Source organism: Callionymus lyra, chromosome 16 (assembly GCF_982586985.1).
Source record: "Callionymus lyra chromosome 16, fCalLyr1.hap1.1, whole genome shotgun sequence".
NCBI lineage: Eukaryota > Metazoa > Chordata > Actinopteri > Syngnathiformes > Callionymidae > Callionymus > Callionymus lyra.
In genome coordinates this window covers 2,862,023-2,879,680 of record NC_141833.1, presented here as the reverse complement: position 1 = coordinate 2,879,680, position 17,658 = coordinate 2,862,023, and the positions used below count along the sequence as shown (strand labels likewise).

At 38.9% G+C, this 17,658-nt stretch overlaps 1 protein-coding gene and 1 long non-coding RNA gene across 2 annotated transcripts; one reads left to right on the top strand and one right to left on the bottom strand.

Annotated features, from left to right (window-relative positions):
* The first annotated feature begins 269 nt into the window (after positions 1-269).
* LOC148063234 (uncharacterized) lies at positions 270-4,840 on the top strand. The gene is made up of 5 exons (XR_015713583.1): positions 270-366; positions 505-558; positions 2,461-2,603; positions 4,085-4,128; positions 4,702-4,840. It is a non-coding gene; the product is annotated as an uncharacterized LOC148063234 (long non-coding RNA).
* LOC148063233 (myosin-7-like) lies at positions 4,672-15,921 on the bottom strand. The gene is made up of 39 exons (XM_087811900.1): positions 15,891-15,921; positions 15,752-15,791; positions 15,435-15,643; positions 15,140-15,283; positions 14,912-15,068; positions 14,758-14,785; positions 13,786-13,891; positions 13,623-13,715; positions 13,471-13,534; positions 13,018-13,116; positions 12,842-12,945; positions 12,444-12,582; positions 12,252-12,370; positions 12,023-12,172; positions 11,784-11,954; positions 11,408-11,714; positions 11,268-11,338; positions 10,780-10,985; positions 10,578-10,701; positions 10,234-10,370; positions 9,908-10,163; positions 9,590-9,832; positions 9,337-9,513; positions 9,129-9,274; positions 8,963-9,053; positions 8,496-8,885; positions 8,300-8,426; positions 8,096-8,214; positions 7,814-8,010; positions 7,416-7,599; positions 7,128-7,293; positions 6,894-7,018; positions 6,510-6,818; positions 6,233-6,436; positions 5,848-6,144; positions 5,572-5,676; positions 5,392-5,487; positions 5,091-5,225; positions 4,672-4,778 (listed from the first exon to the last, which is right to left on the bottom strand). The coding sequence occupies exons 3-39, from the start codon at positions 15,633-15,635 to the stop codon at positions 4,758-4,760; spliced, it is 5,808 nt and encodes a 1,935-aa protein (XP_087668026.1). The 5' UTR covers positions 15,636-15,643; positions 15,752-15,791; positions 15,891-15,921; the 3' UTR covers positions 4,672-4,757.
* Between the last annotated feature and the right edge of the window lie 1,737 nt (positions 15,922-17,658).

Genomic DNA, 17,658 nt, shown 5'->3' with positions numbered 1-17,658 from the left:
CCTGCCTGCCTTTATTTTCAAATTCTTCTTCTTCGCTTATCACTCGGACTAATCCAGGCACACGCTCTAGTCACAGTCTCATTCTCAGCTGTCCAAAAGACCTTGTAAGTTAACCCTGACTTAACATATGGACACACAAGGGAAGTGTGAGGCACCTTGACTCACTTAAGTTTTGAAACTGGAGCTGGTATAGCTATTGTTAGTTTCTGTTCTGCATAATTGGAAAAGGTCACTTCCAAGAGGGAGTTCAGTTGTATTGAAAACTGTATTGGGAAGTCACAAGTATATTTTCTCGTCTTCTGCAGGTTCAAACAGACATTGGATCTAGGTCTGGATTCAGGCATTATTTTCGTCAACTTGCAGCAGGTAATGATGGACTCATATTAAATGACCTACACAGAGATTGCATGAGATAATTGTATGTACTCTAATCAAATGTTGCTATTCAATGAATTTGTGGCACAGCTTAGATATGATCATGTCTTTCTTCTCTTTGTTTGACAGGGCCTGTCATTGAAAAGAAGATGCCGATCTGTGAGATCTGACCTCTAAATGAAGGTTGGAATCTTTCATTTTCTTTCTTGGAAACCCCAAAAAATGAAATCAAATAAATATTTAGTTTGGGTTGAATTGAGCTGGAGGCTTTCTATTTTTCCGTTGCTACAGTTTATTTTTGTAGGCTTTATTGTTTCTAAGGTTTCCACACAAAATACAACGTTATTCATGCTGTATCTGTTTCAATCAAGATGAATATAAACTAAAAGTGTAAACCATCTAATACTGTCAGCTGTAGGGATCAGTGTACATATACTTTCAGACATCATGTCCCAATTAAATACTGTCAATCTTGAAAGCCAACTACTGTCTGTCTTGTTTGATTGGGTTTTTTTTAATTGATTTTAAGTATGAATTTGATAATTGCGAAAATTATGTTTTATAGTAGTTGTGAGATTATCACTGTTTGTTTTATCACTTTGATTCAAATAATTTATCACTGGAAAGCATCATAGCCAGGGTTATGATATGGATTGTCGCCCTCTACAGGCTGTCTGTTGGAGCACGATTTTGCTGTTGGAGTGACTAATGAGGAAAGCTTATTGTGAATTATTTACCAAGTGATTAGAGTCAAATATTATTCAACAATGAAAAGTCAGGAATACATTACAGTTGCTGATTGCTTTTGTTGCTTTTGTTACCCAGCAAAAGGTACCTTACACAAATGTTTCAAGGCAGCATTACAACAATTAAAAATGTAACATTTCCCAATCATTCTCACTATCTAAAATTAATGTGAACTTTTTTCTGTATTTGACTTGTTGTTAACTTTTGAAGGTCTGCCAGAAAAAAAGTATCCTATTAACACAGTCTATGTACACTTACCTCAAGCACACAGCGTCTTTTGGCGCGGAGCTAGTTGACCTGTGACCCTGTGATACCTGCTCTTTCTTCAGCTTCATCAAGCTTAAGTTGAACATTGGGACTTTTGGTTATATTACAGTAAGATATTTTGCTGAACTTTTCTTGTGGATTTCAAGAAAGAAGAAAAACAATACCTACAGAGGAGTATGAACGATTTCAGTTGTTTCTGGGCCTCAGCTGCCTGTTTGCTTGGCTTAACTGGATCCATCTCATTCAGATCTCCTTCCATCTTCTTCAAAATGACTTCTTCAGCAACTCTTAATCATCCATGTCGGAGCACTCATCTTCCAGCGTTCTCTTTTTTTTCAGTTCTGCTTTCATCTCTTCTTGATATGCCTCTATATCTGTATCTATAATTTTTTCTTTCAGTTGCATCTTGTTCTTTATCAGATGTTCACACCTTTCTTCAACATCACATTGATAGTCTTGCTCCCGTTAAAGGCTTGCTGTAGGCCATTCTTCTCTTGGAGTTTGCCGTTCAGATTTTACAAAAGCTTATTCAAGCTTACTACTTTTACTTTGGCAGTTTAATTGAGTCTTCTCAAAAGGGAACACATTTTTCTTGTATGTACCTGCGTTCTAAAGTATTTTGGAATTTCATTCTTGCCAGCTTACCTCAAGACCTTGCCTGGTTCCAGTTCATCTTGCATATCTTCAAGCAGATATTAAAATATTGGAATTTGTAACCTGGAATATCTTCACACTTGATGTTCATGGTAAACTCTTTGCATTAGAACATAAAAAAAAATGTATACAACTAATAAATCTTCTTTGTTGTGCCCTAACTTGTACTGGTTATTGTCTATACTCAAGGAACCCAAAACCTTCTCAGATGCTTTATTTTTTTCAAGAAATGTCTTGCTGGGATAGCACTAGGATTTAAGTGTTACCTTAGCAAGGCACATCCGAATCATAGATAAATTTTATTTATTTATATATATATATAACTTTTGTCAAACTATTTCTTGTTTTGAAAATAGGAAATTGTTGTTTTACTTTTGTTTTCATTTTAAAGAATACCTCTGCTTAAAATCTCTGTAGAGGATTCTGTTCGAGAAGACCTTCCTGCAGATCCTGATGTCTTCCAGCGCACCATTACAGCGCAGCTGGTGCATCACCAGAGGGTTCTCCATGGCCCCAAGAGTCTTGGACTCATTAGGAATGATGCTGTGGACCGAGTGAGGGTGAGTAGACCTCAGGTTTGTCATCAGTTTGTTCAGATTTACCTTTAAACCACAGTTAATTAACCACTGTAATATATTTATATTAACTTACTTTCAATGTAGCCTGTGCCCCTTCCTTTCAGACTCTTGAGTTCGAAAGGTTTAAATACATATTTATGTCTTGTTCAGAGGATCCTTATTCTATATTCTATAAATTAGCATCTTGTTTTCCTTCTCAAAGGCCTCTTTCTTATATATATTATAGGCCTCTCCATATATATACTGAATAGAGAGAGAGAGAGAGAGAGAGAGAGAGAGAGACAGAGAGAGAAATATAAATATAAATATGTATATATAGAGCATGATTAATAGTAAGAGTAAAGGAAAAAATGATACTTTTACAAACTAAACAGGCAAAGTATGCAGTCACACCGAATACCCTCAGCGGTACTATAATAGATATGTTGAGAGTAAATCTAATCTAATTATTTCTACAGAAACAAACAAAGAACATCCTTTTTCAACTTTGAGGAAATGCTGACTACATTTTTAACTCTATATCATCATATTGTGGAAATTGTTTCAATTCATATGTGTATCACATTTTTTGAAGATGATCAGCGGCTGTTACTCTTTATTTTTGCAGTTTTCACGTAGGTAGTTTGCGTCATGTGAAAGACATGGAGAGTTAGAACCATTGTTGGAACAATTTTCATCTCATCTCTCAATCTTTTATTAAAAAACATTTAACAATTCTACTATCGCAATCCATGAAAGCAATCCAAACTGTAAACCATGAAAGTATTAGTAATGCACAGTGTAAAATGGTCATTGTGTTTAAAATAAAGTACAGTCATGTCATAAGATGCTGGAGGTTTAGGGGGTCACAACTGACATAACAAAGCATTGCAGCTGTTGTTAAGGTCAGTAATGGAATTCATATGCAGTCTGCCCTTTGTCTCTTCATGACTTTGGCCTTAGGGACAAAGATAACCTTGTGAAATTCTTAGCTGGATTGTTCTTCTAATTGAGAAGGGCTGCACTTGAGGGTTGTGACAAGATTAAAAAGAACTCTGAGGGATTGATTGAAGGGAAGCAACAGGTGAGTATATATATAGAACCAGACAATAACGTCACCTCAGTCAAGTGTGTGCGCTTTATGATTGACTCTTACCCTTTTAAGGGGACCTTGAAATTTGAACTACAAATAGGTCTTGACTTCAATAGTAGTATATTTTTGCAACGTTGAGCTTGAAGGGATGATCTCAACAGCTATGTCTAAAATGTTGGTCGATACTCCCTCTTTCTCTTTAAGGAAAGAGATGTAAGCCTTAAATTAGAACCAGTTGATGATGAGACCTGATTGGAAAAATAGAAATGTCCACCGCATGAAATACTCTTGTTGACCCAGGGGAATCCTAAAGTCCTCACATGCTCAATCAGGATTGAAACACGTGTTAATGAATGTGGGTGTGACCGATCATTTTGATATCTTTTCGCAGAACCAAGAGAGCCATGTGACATCAAGGCTGACAGGAAGTCCAAGGTGAGGATTGTGTAAAGAACACAGACAGTGTGGAGGTCAGACTGCTGTCATTGCCATATACAGTGCACCATTTAGGGTTGTCAAGCAATATTTATAAGCAGTTTAACAAAATTTGATGTTGCCTTTAATCTTTCATTTTAACCTGTGTCTCAAACCACTTTGTATAAGTATGTACTAAATACATGTTTCATAAATAAGATTAGATTGTTATAAACTAATGATAATTTCAATAGCAATGGTGCATTTTAATACTTTTTAATACTAACTAAAATCAGAAAAGAGGAGGATTTTTGATGTCATTTGGAGGCTACAAGAAAAGAAAATGCAGTTGGATTACATTAAAGTAATGAAATATAAAAGTAAAATACACCTTGAAAATTTTAAGTTTGGAACATCTGTGCTTGCTTTTACATTGGAATAGCTTTACTTAATCATATTTTATTAAACTTGGTTACCAAGGTTAGGACTTCTTTGTCTTTGAATTATTAATGCACAGCATTCGATTCTGTTGATTCTTGGCTTATACACACACTGACACGCTTTATTTTAATGCACAGTTGCTTTATTCTACAGGGTCGGGATCAAAGAAGATATGATCCCAAGGGTCTTGGAAAGGCCATCTGTGAGTCTCACTCCTCATCAAGCCCTTTCTGTTAGAAAGAAAGACGACAGAACAGACAAAAATTAAGTGGTGTGGACAAAAAATGTAATTCAAGTTGCACACTAATCTCTTTGCATGAGCAGACAAGTCAGTCAAACGTTTTTGCCTAATCTACTGGTCATTAGGTATCATTAGATATGTTTACGTACTTGTGTTTTTTACTCACTATAACCTTTTTGTCACACTCCTAAGAATACTTTTTTTACTAACATACTAAATCACATTTTCCAAAATAAAGACTACAAAATGAATTGCGTAATTCATTTGACTATATAAATCTTTATTAATAGTCAGTACTTACCTTTGCCCCAACATCCCGGCTCTTGGCACGCATCTTGTTGACCTGAGACTCAGCGATATCAGCCCTTTCTTCAGCCTCGTCAAACTCATGTTGCAGTTTTCGGAACTTGCTCAAATGTGTATTGGCTTGCTCTTCCTACAATGATTAGAAAAAGTCTTATTCGGAGAAGGACAAATGTTAACAGATGACCCCCCCACCAACTTCAGGCCTGAGTTATTAATTAACCCCTGGATGTAGGGCATAAGGAGGATTCTGAAATGCTCCCAATTAAAACCACTCACAGACAGAAAAACACACTTACAGCCTCCTCAGCAGATCTCTTGTACGCTTTGACTTTCAGCTGCAGCTTGTCAACAAGATCCTGGAGACGCACAACATTCTTGCGGTCTTCTTCGGTCTGAATGAAAATCAAAACAGATTAATTCACAATATTGCATCAAAAAAACTTGCAAATCTGTGGAAATAGTGATGGCTACAAGACCTGATATGTAAGCTCCTTAATACGGCGCTCATATTTACGAATTCCTTTCACAGCTTCAGCACTCTTCTTCTGCTCAGATTCCACTTCATTCTCCAGATCTCTCACCTGGAAAAGCAAAACAAAAATACTTCTTGTGAAAGGTTGGATGTTTAGTGTTTTGTTTGCTCATTTTAATGGTTTATTTCTAAAAAAGCATTTTTAAATTAATATTTAATCAATTAAGTGAATTATATTTAAACCTTTTTGTATATCTGACTCAACTATGAATGGTCTTACCCTGGCCTCCAGCTTCTGAAGCTGCTTCTTCCCTCCCTTCATGGCGATCTGCTCAGCTTCATCAAGACGGTGCTGCAGGTCTTTGATGGTTTGCTCCATGTTCTTCTTCATACGCTCCAGGTGAGAGCTGGTGTCCTGCTCTTTCTTCAGCTCCTCGGCCATCATGGCAGCATCAGTGATGGCCTTTTTGGCCTTCTCCTCTGCATTCCTACACTCCTGGATTGCATCTTCAACCTCAGTCTGAAGCTGGGATGCATCAGACTCTAATTTCTTCTTCTGGTTGATCAAACCAGTGTTCTGGGCGCGGGGTTAAGTAGAGAGTTTAAAAATACAACCATTTTGTATGGAATAATAGTAATAAACAAACAATAAAACCTTTTTTTACCTGTGAGTGCAGTAGCTGTACTCTTTCATTAACATCCAGAAGCTCTTGTTCAGCAAGTTTGCGACTTCTTTCAGTTTGTTCAAGAGCAGCTCTCAGCTCCTCTAACTCTGCCTGTTGCAGGTTGTTGCGTCTCTCTACGATAGCGATGTTCTCCTTCAGATCATCATTAGCTCGGACAGCCTCATCCAGTTGAATTTGGCAATCCTTCATTGAGAAAAAAAGCAACATGAGAGCTGCCATTCAGAATGATAAAAACAACCCTGGTTTTCTTACTTACCTTCAGATGAGCATGAACAGATTTCAGTTGTTTCTGGGCCTCAGCTGCCTGCCTGTTAGCTTGGCTTAACTGGATCTCCATCTCATTCAGATCTCCTTCCATCTTCTTCTTCAAACGAAGAGCCTCGTTCCTGCTGCGACTTTCGGATTCAAGAGAACTCTGCAGGGTATCTATGGTCCTCTGCATGTTCCTCTTGCATTGCTCCATCTCCTCGTCTTTCTCTGCAAGCTTACGCTCAATTTCGGCTTTTATTTGGTTGAACTCAAGCTGAGCTCGAAGAATTTTTCCCTCTTCATGCTCCAAAGATGCCTGGTAGAGAGTAGGATATAGTGTAAAACTACTGTTCAGAGTCTAGATGAGATACACAATGAGTGGATTTTATACTTCTGCTTCCTCAAGGGCTGACTGGATCTCACTCTTCTCCTGCTCCAGTTGTTTCCTTAGTTTTTCTAGTTCATGGATGTTCTTTCCACTCTCGCCGAGTTGCTCAGTGATGTCTGAGATCTCCTCTGTGGAAATTGAACGGACATGATTAATATAATAAAATGTATGTTTTGAATCAAACACATTCCTATAGTTTTTTACAGGAATGTAGTGGTAAGCATATCAGCATCTTACCCTGCAGGTTCTTGTTCTCTCTCTTCATAGTCTCCAGATGGTCCAGAGACTCTTCATATGAGTTCTTAAGTTTAAAAAGCTCTGTACTCAGGGCCCTGGCCTCCTTTTGAGAGCCTTCCAATTCACACTGAGACTCCTCGTACTTCTGCTTCCACTCAGATAAGACCTATTGAGACCAAAACTGCGTCATCCTCATGGAAATTACTCAAACATCATAAATGTAGTTTTTAGAAAATAATATAAGATATAATAATATTAATATTTAAATTTAAGATTGTGTAGGAAAACCTTGTCAAAGTTTCTTTGTTTCTTGTCCAGGGCAGCAGCAGCAGCATTAGATCTTTCCACATCCACCATGAGATCTTCAATCTCATTCTGAAGTCTGTGTTTGGTCTTCTCCAGAGAAGAGCATTTAGCATTGACTGCTTCAACTGCCTCCTCTGCGTCCTGCAGGCGCTGGGCCAGCTTCTTCCTAAACACATTATTTCTGGTCAATTATCTAAGCCCTGAAATGTTCTTTTTTAATTCTATTTGTCTCACTTGTGGCTCAGTCATCTCACAGACAAACTTTTTGTTCGTCTTACATTTTGATAGGAACATAACACAAACAAAAAGCTGATCTGCCAGACAAGATACTTTGTTTTTTTCACACAATTGTCTGACTACCTGTTCTCTAATAATCTTACTTTGCTTCTTCCAGTTCCTCAGTTCTCTGGATGGCATCAGTTTCATACTTAGTCCTCCACTGAGCCACCTCAGAGTTAGCCTTGGACATGCCGCGCTGCAGTTCAGCTTTGGCTTCCTGTTCTTCCTCATACTGCTCTCTGAGCAGGTCACAGTCATGACGAGAAGACTGAACTGCATGTGCTAAAGCACTTTTTGCCTGTCAGTCACAAAGATCTCTGTGAGCGTCACAATTCCATGTTGATTTAGATCAGCCTGTCATATAAAAACGACACATATTTTACCTTGGTTTCCTCTTCAAGCTGCCTTCTTAGGTCTTCAATCTGTTGGGTGTAGGACATTTTGCCTCTTGTCAGCTGAGAAACCATAGACTCCTTATCTTCTAGTTGTCTTGAGAATTCACCTATTGCAAAGAGGGAATAAGCACTTGATTTTGATTGTTTCTACATTGCAAACATGACTTTTTTTAATAAGATCGAGCATCTCACCATTTTCAGTCTGAAGCTTTGCTTTTTGCATATTAAAGTCATTAATGCAGCGTTGAGCTTCTTCATACTTTGTTTTGTATTCATTCATCTGATCTTCCATAGTTCTGCATGTCTTCTCAAGATTAGTCTGTAATGGAGAATTCCATAAGAAACTGATTCAGTTGAACACAAGTTGTATTCAGCTATTGTCACAAACCTTCGTCTTCACAACATGTTCCATGTTGGAGACCACATCGTCCAGTTCCAGTCGCAGCTCACTCTTCTCCTTCTCCAGTTTCTGCTTGACCCTCTGCAGGTTATCAATTTGCTCTCCCAGGTCAGCGACACTGTCGGCTTGTTTCTTCCTCAGTGTTGCAGCAGTGGCCTCATGGTGCAGAGTGGCCTCTTCCAGGTCTCTGCGCAGCTTCTGGAACTCGGCCTCCCTCTTCTTGTTCATCTCTATCTGAGTAGATGTTGCTCCACCAGCCTCCTCCAGTCGCTCACTGATCTCCTCCAGTTCTCTTGCCAAGTCAGCTCTCTGCTTCTCCACTCTAGCTCGAGCAGCTCGCTCTGCCTCCAGCTCTTCCTCCAACTCTTCAATGCGAGCCTTTGTATCAATAAGATAATTGTATTAATTGTTGAGTTAATCATGTTTGGTGTAATCTGGCTAGTGTACGACTCTACCTGGAGTTCCTTCAGTTTCTTCTGAAGCTGAAGGGAGGCTACCAGCTCATCTTCGATCCTATTATTGAGCTGATTAACCTCAAAGTCCTTCCTGTAGAACAGAGTTCATGAGCAAATGTTGTTTTACCTTCAACCTTCAAACAAGGTCCTGTGTGAGGGGCTTTACTTTTTCAGATGCTCTTCAAGTTGCTGTTTGTCATTCTCCAGGTCCATCAGGCTCTCCAGGTTCATTTTCAAATCGCCCTCCAGCTTTCTCTTTGCCCTTTCTAGATCCATTCTGACCTTTTTCTCTTGTTCTAGAGAGCCCTCAAGCTGAGAAAAAACATTAAATACGTTTATTTTTGCGATAGACTTCCAGATATATTTCTTCTTACATCATCGACTTGCTGCTCCAGCTTGGACTTGGCCTTGGTCAGAGAATTGACTTTGTCTTCTTCGCTCTGAAGGTCATCTAGTGTTTGCTGGTGAGCTTCCTGCAAAGCCTTCTTCTCTTTGGTCAACTTGGCAATGATTTCATCAAGAGCTGCCATCTCCTCGACCAGGTTCTTTACCTATATTTAAAGCATGTATTTAACTTACAATTTGTTTGTGCTGTGAGAAAATTTGTAGCAAGGCAGTTAGACAAACCTTGTTCTCAGTGGCATGTTTTTCTTTCTCTACTTTTGCCAAAGTTAACTCTAAATCATCAATGTCCTTCTTAAGCTCGGAGCACTCATCCTCCAACTTCCTCTTCTTGGCAGTCAGCTCAGCATTCATCTCCTCTTCGTCCTCAAGTCTTTCTGACAATTCTTTAGCCTTTGCTTCCATTTGGATTTTGTGTTTGATTAACCCTTCACATCTCTCATCTGCATCAGCAAGATTATCTTGTTCCTGTTACAATACATTTTTCACATGTTTAATAAGAAAAAATTACTAGTATATACTGTTGATGTTTAAAAATCTCACAGCTTGAACTTGGAGTTGGAGGTCATTCTTCTCTTGGAGAAGAGAGACCATCTTCTCTTCCAGCTCCTTCCTGCGAGTTTCAGACTTTGCATAGGCCTCTTTCAACTTCAGGAATTCTTCCTTCATATTGGCCATCTCCTTTTCTGCTTCAGCAGATCTCAGAAGAGGTTTGATCTTGAAGAAAAGCTTCATCCAGGGCCAATTCTTGACCCCCATGAATGCCCGGATGTTCCACTGAATCACCAATAGTGAATCCCTGTGCAAGAGAAAGATTAAGAGCATTTAAATGTATAAATTTACACTCAAAAACAGTTTTCTCTTCTTACCTCCTTTCAGTTATCTTCTGGAATTCTAATCTTGCCAGAAGACCTCTTGATCTTGCCTGGATTCCAGTAATAATTAGTGACAAGCGATCATCTCGCATTTCCTCTAGTTGTCCAAGCAGACCAGCTTTGAAGAACACCTAGAAATGGTGTAGAATTATTCACTATTGATCTCAATCTCTCTCTCTCTCTCTCTCTCTCTCTCTCTCTTTATATATATATAAATATAATTTTATTTGAGATTGAGATGAATATATTCATATATATAATCATATATTGAGGTTGCTTTCCTTCTACTTTTGTTATTTTTTATTTCTCACAAATGCTTTATTGCTGATGATAAATACCTTTGTGTGTCCAAATTTGTATTGGTTGTGGTCAATATCCAGAGAACCAAGGAGTTTCTCAGCTCCTTTCTTGCTGTCAATGAACTGACCATCAGGGATTGCAGCAGGATTCAGGATGCGGTATCTTTAATATTGAAAGAAGAAGGTCAAATGTCTGCTCTCCATTTCTTATTATGATGCTGCACCTGATCTTAATTAATACCTCTGTTTGAAATCTCCATAGAGGATCCTGTTTGGGAAGCCCTTCCTGCAGATCCTGATGCCTTCCAGCACACCGTTACAGCGCAGCTGGTGCATCACCAGAGGGTTCTCCATGGCCCCAGGAGTCTTGGACTCATTGGGGATGATGCAGCGGACAAAGTGAGGGTGAGTGGACCTCAGGTTTGTCATCAGTTTGTTTAGATTCTCCTGTGGACAAACACAATTCAAACACCTGTATTTGACATTACTATATTTTGTATACTATACACTTCACCCAAATGCTCCCAAAATATGTTTCTTCTGTATTTATTAAAACCCAAAAGAAATGAAATGTTACGTTAACATGTATATCTTCAATTTATTGAAATACCTTTTTAACTGATAGTTATTTGTCTAAAAAAAAAAATTGTAATCTTATTTGGTTTAAAGTTAACACAAACAGATCAAATCAAGATAAGCCTTAGTTAAATAAATGGTATGAATACAGACCCTGTGCAAGGCAGACACAGTCTGGAAGGATGAGCCCTTCTTCTTGGTTCCTTTGGCCTTTCCTCCATCAGCTGTAAAACAATAGAAATATTAAATATCACTGTTTGCTAGAATAAAAAAAAACAGCAAGAATTGCTCACCTGCGTCAGTTGCATAATTAGCAAAGAGGGTTCCTAATAGTTTTACTGTAGACTTCTGGTAAAGTCCAACAACTGTCTCGTTCAGAGGATCCTTGTTCTTCACCAGCCAGTTGTTGATATTATAGTCAACAGTTCCAGCGTAGTGCATCAGGGCAAAATGAGCCTCTGGTTTTCCTTTCACGATTCGTGGCTTCTGGAAGTTTGAGGATTTGCCCAGATGATTGTCGTAGAGCTTCGCTTTAAACGTGGCATCACTGGCTTTTGGGAACATGCACTCCTCTTCAAGGATGGACATGATACCCATGGGCTGAAGGGAACAGTGATTATGTTTACCTTATGTATATGGCTTCAGTAAATCACCATCAATAAATCTTACCTTCTCTATCAGGTCAATACAGGCCTGAAGGTCCATTCCAAAATCTATGAAAGTCCACTCAATGCCTTCTTTCTTGTACTCTTCCTGCTCCAGCACAAACATGTGATGGTTGAAAAACTGTTGCAGTTTTTCATTGGTGAAGTTGATGCACAGTTGCTCGAACGTGTTGAACTGCAAAGTAAAAGAAGTTAATGTACAAATATACCGAAAATATTTGAAAATATTTTATTGCATCTTACATCAAAGATCTCAAACCCAGCAATGTCCAGTACTCCTATGAAGTACTGGCGAGGTTGTTTGGTGTCCAACGACTGGTTAATGCGAATGACCATCCACAGAAACATCTTTTCATACACTGACTTTGCCAGTGCACCGATAGCATAGTAGACCTAGAAAACAATGAAACAGTGATTCAAATTTAATTTTGAAAATCTACTTAATAACTCCCCCTTTGACTTTTCCTGTTACCTGCTGAACATTTTGTCCTTTAGTGACCCACTCGTTCCCAACTTTCACTCTTGGGTGACAGAGCCCTTTGATGAGATCGGCAGAATTCATGCCCATCAGATATGCGACTTTGTCAGCATCTGTGAATTAAAGACAATCCTAAAATGTAACTATTTTAATGGATAACAAAGGTTAGGTGGTTTAACAAAATACCTTCTGTGCCATCAGCCTCAGCCTGCTCCTCACGCTGCTTATTCTTGAACCTCATGTTACCATAGTGCATGATGGCACCGGTCATCTTGTAAATGCCATTTTTCTCTTCTTGAGTGAAGCCCAGCACATCAAACGCATCCTAAATGCAATTAAGAATTTTAGACAATTTGTTTCAGTGTAAAATTGTGATTATTCTTATAGCCATAATGACATTTAAAAGTAATCCAGGTGTGTAGTTCAGATTTTATATAAAGTTTCAAGTCTAGAGCGAGAGCTAAATATAATGCAAACAGCTGCTGGACATGTAGAAAAATATTAAAGCCAAGATATTCTTCAGTGAACTTTGTAAGGAATGTCATTCACGTGAGAAATAATTTATCTATCGGAACCAAACTCACATCAGTGGCAATCAGCTCTTCAGAGTCATTAATGGAGGCCACGGTTGTTTCACCTTGGGAGATGAAGGCGTAGTCGTAAGGGTTGTTGGTGATGAGCAGCATCTCTAGAGGAAGGAAGAAAGTAGAACTTTTTTTAGGATATTAAATCAGTCAGTAAGATGTGCATTCATGCATACCCAGTAGCTCTGGCTTCTTCTGAGACAGGATCTGATAAAAGATGTGGTAATCTCTCTCTGCCTTCAGCTGAAAGGTGACGCGGGACTTCTCCAGCAAATCTGTGAGACAATAAGCAGTTAAAATAGTTTACACCAGAGGTCGCCAACATGTTCCCGTAGAGAGTAGCCTGTGGACTGATCTAAAAATATACACACATTTTCGTAATAACTATATTGTAATTTTAGATTATTTATTTTTTATCTGTTTAAACTGTTTTTAATTATTGCAAAGAACATGTGAATTTGTAATATTTGATAAGTATAATTTAGAATTCATAATATATTATAAGCTTTGTAACATTTGTAGTGTGTATCTAACTGATAGCGCTTGCGGTCAACCAGTGTCATTAAATTCACTTTGTGATATCCTGGTCCATTTCACAAAATATGCAGTGAAGTCTAATTTCAACTCACATGTCTCAATATCGGCCGAAGCCAGCTTTCCACTGGCAGCAAAGTGAATTCGGATGAATTTACCCTGTGGAGTAGTTGTATTAGCATCATAATAGCATTTACAACTGATCGGATAGCTTGAAAATATTTGATATTTTAAGAATGACACTCACAAATCTGGATGAATTATCATTCCTGATGGTCTTGGCATTACCGAAGGCTTCTAATGCAGGGTTTGCTTGGATGATTTGATCCTCCAAAGTGCCCTGAGAAGAAAAGTCAGCACATTATTGTCAAGAGAAGTAACGATAATATGAATGCACACCTAAGACAAACCTTCTTCTCAGAGCCTGTGTCTTTCTTGCCACTTCCAGCTGCGATGCTGGCAAAGTACTGAATAACTCTTTTAGTGTTGACAGTCTTTCCAGCACCAGACTCTCCACTAAAGGGATTTAGCAGTAATTCAGCAACACACACACACAGTATATGTACACACAAGACCAGCAACATTTGTAATTAGTTACCTCAAACAACCAAGCAGCATGCCGTCGAGTAAATCTTGACCTTGAAACATTTTACCATTTTTAGCTCATATCAAATGCATGTGTAACTTTGTAGATGCATGTTGCACAGAACCCTGTTTGTATGTACTAAATAGCACAGTGAGAACAACATTTAGCAAGGGCATTCATTTACTATTAATTTATTTACTTTAAGAGTGAATGATTCATCCAAACAAGTGTATTAGTACACCCCAGAGCACGCTTGAGTGATGGGCTAATGAAGCTTCATGAAGCAGTGTCGTCATTTTCATGCTCACTATATGGTGGTCTTCGAAAAAGGGAGTCTTAGAAACTCACATGCTCATACAAGGACAGCCTTTTACCTTTTACCACCATTAAAGGTCACTACCTCATAGTTATAACATTAAGTGTCACCCATTAAAGTAAGAAACTCGATGGCTGAAATCTCAACTTCTACAGTCTAAGCTACTGAATCAATTCTATCAGAATTTTTGAAAAAGAAACTGAAAGAAATTATTATATTTCTGGAAAATCTAGATTCATACAGTGAAAAATGGAAAAAACAATAAAAACGTATGACACATTCTCTTTTGTATATAGTACAGAAAAAACACACCGAAATATAGGGATCTCAAGAGGTAATGAAGGGCAACTTTAACAATGATTGTTTTTAAGGTTTAAGTGGATTTTAAATTAAACATGCTTTCAATAAAACCAGTATTTTGAATAGGTTATCGGTTGAGTTAATAACAGAGGTAAGTCATGTGGTATGAAAGACACTCACGTAATGAGAATTGACTGATTTTCTCTGTCTGAAAAGGAAATTAAACAAATATAAAGTTTAAAAATTCTACAATATATAGCATTTTACAAGTATGGAGTGTTCATAGTATAACTAGAAATGGTCATTTGGCACTCTGTGATGAATAGGGAAATACCTGTTAACATGTACTGGTAGGCGTTGTCAGAGATGGAGAAGATGTGAGGAGGAGCTTCAGTCCTCTTCTTTCCTCTGTAGGCAACAACCACCTCTTGGTTGTAGACTGGCAGCCACTTGTAGGGGTTGATAGTCACACAGAAAAGCCCAGAGTAGGTCTAGACAGAGAATCACGTTGTAACTGTGGCTTTTAAGGAAAACGACAATGGTGTGAGAGCTGCACACTTACATAGATCATCCAGGCTGCGTAACGCTCTTTGAGGTTAAACAGCACAGCAGGCTCATGAAGGAAAGTGAACATGGCCATGTCTTCGATTTTATCAAACTTTGGCGGGTTCTGAGGGTGAACGTCACAGTCCTTCACCGTCACCGTCTGGGTGAAGAGATTTCTGGATGTTAGTTATCAAGCAAGATGGTTGTACTGGTTACCATATTTAAATAAATAATAGTGCTTTAACTGGTTTCTTTTGGGTCCAAAATAGCTACACGGTGACATCTGGAAGGTTTCCTCTGAGGATACTGACCTTTCCTTTCTCATTCTTAGCGGTGACTTTGTCACCCTCACGGCTGACGACGGATGCCTTCACATACTCTTCATCCGGGTCCGGAACAAAGCACTCCTTCTTCATGTCAAACGCCCGTGTCTGAGCCTCCAGGCGCTCCCGATCTGATTTCCTCAGGTAAGGGGCAGCTGGACCAAACTCTCTCATTACAGCGTCACCCATTTTTCAACCTGTCACACAGCGATAATCTTTTAAAATATTCTTATTTAAATCCATCAGAATGTTAAAAAAAATGAATCAACCTTGTTTTTAGGATAACGTCAATTGGATGCTCTTACCTTATCAGTCCCAATCTAAGGAGAATGAGGCGTACTGGTCCTGGTGGAATACAAATAGACAAATGATAAGTCAGCTTTATGATCCGTACACTTGTTGAGGATGAGCATCTATCCAAAACTGCTTGCCCTTGCAACTTACCTTGTGATAGAATGGTGACCTGCTGGGGGGTTCAACCGTGACTCCCCTTTATAAAGAAAGCCCCTCCACCAAATATGGAGTAGCCTTACTGGGTCCCGGAATGTTATTGTGTCTGAGTACGGATGAGGGCTGTGTGGCAGGGTGGGGTTGGGGGTGGGGGGTTAATGAGGGTTGAGTGCCCTATAGAAGTCAGTGTAAGTCTTATCAGTAATGGGGCGTCCCGACAGGGCCATAATAGGAGTCGGGTGCACAATGATTAATCATGGGTATTCTCAAGCAGCCACAGCACCCGGCTCCATCTTTAAATAGACGACGTCCCTGATATGTTAGAGCAAGTCACTGGAAAATGTGGTCAGCAGCAGAATCAGTGACGACACATTGAACTGAGACAAATACTTGGTTAATTGAATATTGAATTGAATATCTATTTTTTTTTTTCTAAATATTTTAGGTCTCTATTGGGTCTAACTTTGTTTATGTTTGTGTTCATGTTGAAGGCCTCAATAAATGAATCATCACATCTTAAGAGATATTTAGGAGAAGTTATGTGATGAATGGGTCTCAGTTACTCAGAGGGCTTAAGTAGCAGGACTGGCATATTGTGTTTAGTTCAAAGAATACTCATTGTTAAAACACAAACAGCATGAGATACCAAGTCAGTTGGTCTAAATTAAGAACACGAGCCCATGAGATTAAGCAGGCGACAAGTGTGAGGCGGCACAGACAGAGGGCTGTCACAGGTGACATGCTTGAGATTCACTTCATCAATGCTGACACACAGTTAAGAGGGTCATGCATCTTTCCATGTAATTGCAAGATCACTTTGGAATCTTTTGGCATTCTGAGGTGTGTCGCCAGAAGAAGGTGGAGTCTTGGTTACAGAATAGATGACCACAATATGTCTTTGAGGACAAAGATAACAGTGTGAAATGCCTGGTGCAAACCACACACTGACCGAGGCAAACAGCCTGGTAGGCATTCAAGACCAGACTTACCATGCATCAAGGAAAAACTGCAGCTGATAAAATCCGCCCGTCGCTCCCTACTTACCTAGATACTGAGACTGACAGATATATGACACAACTCATCATCTTTTCATGTGTAAACTGAGATGCTTCGGCTTTGTAACCGCCGTTTGTTCCTATTTTATATCTGATATCTTTGAAATCTACTCCGTCAACACTAACCCGCAAGCCTGTTTTATTACCGCTGCCAAGGAGTTTTCCAGGCACTCTTTGTCCCTCTGTCTGTCTGTCAACAGGATTACGTTAAGCCCTCAAGTAAAATCACTCCCTGAAACATGGTGACGGGCAGCGAGGCCCAAGCCATTTACATTTCCTAATGTGCATCACGTTGAAAAAAAAGATCATTCATTTAACGACCTTGCTCGGGTTGGCTTTTTATGGACTTAACCTTTGTCAATTAAGCTATTCTTTAGTCTTCAACTGTCTGTTATAAATAGAATTAAAACATCTCAATGAAGTTTATGTGTTGAGAAACTTCATGAAGCATTTTTCTCATTTTCAGAGACCAATAATTTGCTTACAAAAGACAAGAATTCATGATTGTTGGCTTAAGCGCGCTGGCCATACGTATGTCTAAATATTTAACAGTGTCACAGGCACCGACATCCATAGACCCTTTGAAGGGTTAAGTGATAAAAGGAGGGTCAACAACTGCTAACAGGTCCAAGATTATTTCCATTCTGATAACTTCTCTGCCATGGTGACTGACACTCAGCACCAGGCTTCCTAATGCAAGTGTGAGA

Coding starts and splice junctions, on each gene's coding strand:
- LOC148063233 (XM_087811900.1), bottom strand. CDS start 15,635: ATGGGTGACGCTGTAATGAGAGAGTTTGGTCCAGCTGCCCCTTACCTG. Junction 13,716..13,785: donor ACACAGGCTCTGAGAAGAAG/GTTTGTCTTAGG, acceptor TTTTCTTCTCAG/GGCACTTTGGAGGATCAAAT. Junction 10,986..11,267: donor CTGTGTCTGCCTTGCACAGG/GTCTGTATTCAT, acceptor GTTTGTCCACAG/GAGAATCTAAACAAACTGAT.